Source organism: Glycine soja, chromosome 12, assembly GCF_004193775.1.
Source record: "Glycine soja cultivar W05 chromosome 12, ASM419377v2, whole genome shotgun sequence".
NCBI lineage: Eukaryota > Viridiplantae > Streptophyta > Magnoliopsida > Fabales > Fabaceae > Glycine > Glycine soja.
Window position 1 is genome coordinate 3,441,135 of NC_041013.1, and position 3,276 is coordinate 3,444,410.

The following is a 3,276-nucleotide window of genomic DNA, read 5'->3' on the forward strand; positions in this document are numbered from 1 at the left end:
ATAATATATAGGTGTTATATATATCTTGGAATTAAAACCTTGACTAATTAATAAGCAATTGGGTCTGCAAAATTTGGAAGATAGGAGTTCACTCACGGAACTGGTCAATTTCAATCTCTATTAGCCATTAAAATTGGATATAGAATGCAGTCTATCAAAATATACCGGTCCCATTGCATGCCTTAAATATGACGGAATCACTTATGTCATATATACATTAGTAACACACGCACATATACATATGAAGTTGATTTGTAATGATCAAGATTGCAAACTCTTTATAAACTTAATGCTCAAATTCAATAAACTACCTTTCTTTTCTTGAATATTATACGGTAATTCGCATTTCTTTTCTCATCAAGACGAAACTACGTATTACTATAGCACACAACTAAAACTCAATGATCTCAAAAGCTTCTGCACAGACATTTATAGCCAACACAGTGAGCTAAAACAATTAAGTGGACAAAATTAATATTATTGTATATATGAAATAATTATTTGGCACAAATGTTTATTATCTAGCTATAGCATAGGCTCATAGTCATAGCATACAAGTTGGATTTGGCTTATACAAGTTGTACATGCATGTGTACTGTACTCCAAAATGGCTAGGAATTGATCTGGTCTCCGTCTCCTTAATTCCTTAGCTCATGTCAACTTTCAACTATCATAATTCTTCATTGTATATCATGAAAGTTTCTCTAGGACTTCTAAACTGCAACTGCAAGTCTGCATCACTGACATGGTGGGCTAATTAAGGATAGTTCTTTTTTTTTTTAATCGGTACAAATCGAATATAGTGCAGGGAGTTTATAATAACTCATGCATTTTACTCAATCAAATGAGTTAGATCCCTTGACTTCACCATCATCCACAGCTTTTACAACATGGGTGAAAATATCACACATTCAACCTTTAAACCCATCTTCAAAATCTAATGGGAATACACCAGAGAAACGTTAGAAAGAGTAGGGTGCGTACGGAACTTTTTTTGTGAATTGGGTTTTAAGATAGGGTAGCTATAATTAGGTGTTGCAGCAGCAAGAGCTGCATTAACCTTGATGGCTAGTGCTCCCAAGTCCTGCAGAGAAAGTGGGATTCGTGATTTGGGAATTGGAACAAGGAAGTATATGAGACCCAATTGAAGCTCTTCACTTGGAGCCAAAGGAGGCATTGGTGACCCAACATACATGGATTCTGAGCAGCATATGTAGCAGTTTGGGTTCTCAGACAACACTTGCCATGCCTTAATAGGCTCCTTCAATTGTTGCAACTTTCCATCTATGTGAACTATGTTCACCGTGGATTGCCAACTATGGTTTCCACCTTTGCTTGCGTATTGAGTTGATGCACAAATGTTTCCCATATATGCTTCTGAGTTAATTTGCTTAATCAATAGTCTCTGTGGTAGAAAGTGGGAAAGAATGAAATAAAGAAATTAGTTATCAATCACTCGTTTTTGTGACGGAAAGGCTGGGAGTGTGTAGGGCTATTTATAGGCAAAGAAGAGGAAAAAGAAAACGAGTAAATTAAGTATAACTTAAATCAAGGAGACATTAATGTTGATTATTTTATGTTCATATATATATGGAAATTAAGCACGGAAAGTGATTGGAAGGACTTGAATATTATTAGCTTTTGGATATGTTTCTTCGTTGTTTCCTTTCTATGAATTGTACACACAGTTGTTATATGTCGTGCGTAAGTGCATTGCTCGAAACCGGTACGTGGCGTCAAGAGAATCATGGATTCCAATAACATATATGGAAGAAAAAATATCAATCAGTATCGATTCATTAATTCTTTATTGTTCAAAAACGACGGTATAAAAAAAAAGTGTCAGATTGTAGGTACTAATTAAATTTTTTTCTTGTAACTTTTCTTTGTAGACAAAAGTTTAGGTTAAAACTGTAGTACCTACTTAGGAGTAAGTAATAAAATGTCATTAGCATATAAATCCAACCCGAAAACTTTTTGTTTATGTTATATTATATTCTATCCAATTAGTTAAAGTAACTAATTAGTTTCATTTCGTTGAAGATTTGTCTTCTCGTTGCATTAATGGGCAGATACATATTATTATTATTATTATTAATTAATTAATTAATAATATTAATTATGGGAAATTGTCTTGCAGGGAATTAATTTCCCTTTCACGAGATAAAAGGGAGAATTAGACCAACCAACGGAGTGAGAGTGCAGAAAATATTCACGAAAATGCTTTTTGTTTTGTTCTTAACAATGTGATAATAAAATCACATCACTATATGGCCCCCCAAAAGAAAAGTATGTCAAGTTTGAAAGTCTTTGGAGCGGTGTGCGTATGGGTCCGAGCCAGGAAGCATCCTTGAATTTTCTCTGCTCATAGCTATTTTGTTTTCACATTGCTACTTTAATTTGCATGGCTTGGAGCCTCTATCTTTACGACAAACTATATATCTTTTCGCGTTTATATGTTTCCACTTTCCACTGTGTGCAATCCCTTTTTTGGTATACTCATGAGTCTTTATTATTTTGTCATATTGGACCGTTCTTGATCGAACGCCAAACAATGCTATAAGACTTTACGTTTGAAGAGTATTAGTGGATCATTTTGGAAGGTTGATTTATGCAAGCTCTCACGTCTATGAGATTTAACACTTGAAGAAGGACTATAACAATAACGGATCCAGAATCCCCAGTCAGTGAGGACAAAAAAATTAACAATTAATTATGTTTTTGATTTCTCTGATTTTTTTTTTTTTTGTAAATTTTACTTTTTGTGAGATGAAATGAAATGTTTGTATAAAGCATACAAGTACCTAATGAGCTAAGAAAAGAACAAAACATGAGAAAAACTGCCCATAAAATTTAACAAAAGCTTAAACATTGAGACCAACAAATTCAAATTATAAAATAAGAAGTGCAAAAAATAATAATACTCCATATAAATATATAGTGATGGATCAGTTATGTAATTTTTTGTTTGATTAACAGTACATCAAAAATTGTATATAACTGGTCCATCTCAATTTGATTAGATCAAATGGTCACATACTCCCTCTCAATTTGATTAGATCAACAGTGCATCATTTTTTTTTATATATTTTATCACCTATTTTTTATATATATAAACTTACTACCCCAATTTTCTTCCTATACCTGATTATTTGTTATTTTAGCATATATGTATGTTAAAACTATGAATAATTATATTTTGATAATTAAAAATCTTTTTTTTCTCTTTCTCTTTCTATTAGATTATATCATTAATTAAATTAATCACTTATATTT

The 3,276-nt window shown here is 32.2% G+C and overlaps 1 protein-coding gene across 1 annotated transcript; it reads right to left on the minus strand.

Moving 5' to 3' along the window:
• Window positions 1–457: 457 nt before the first annotated feature.
• LOC114378531 lies at window positions 458–1,480 on the minus strand. Its single transcript, XM_028337136.1, has one exon. It carries the CDS (start codon window positions 1,367–1,369, stop codon window positions 938–940), a length of 432 nt encoding a protein of 143 aa, XP_028192937.1. The 5' UTR covers window positions 1,370–1,480; the 3' UTR covers window positions 458–937.
• Between the last annotated feature and the right edge of the window lie 1,796 nt (window positions 1,481–3,276).

Bases quoted from the DNA above. Each gene is read 5' to 3' on its own strand.
- LOC114378531 (XM_028337136.1), bottom strand. From the start codon at position 1,369: ATGGGAAACATTTGTGCATCAACTCAATACGCAAGCAAAGGTGGAAAC.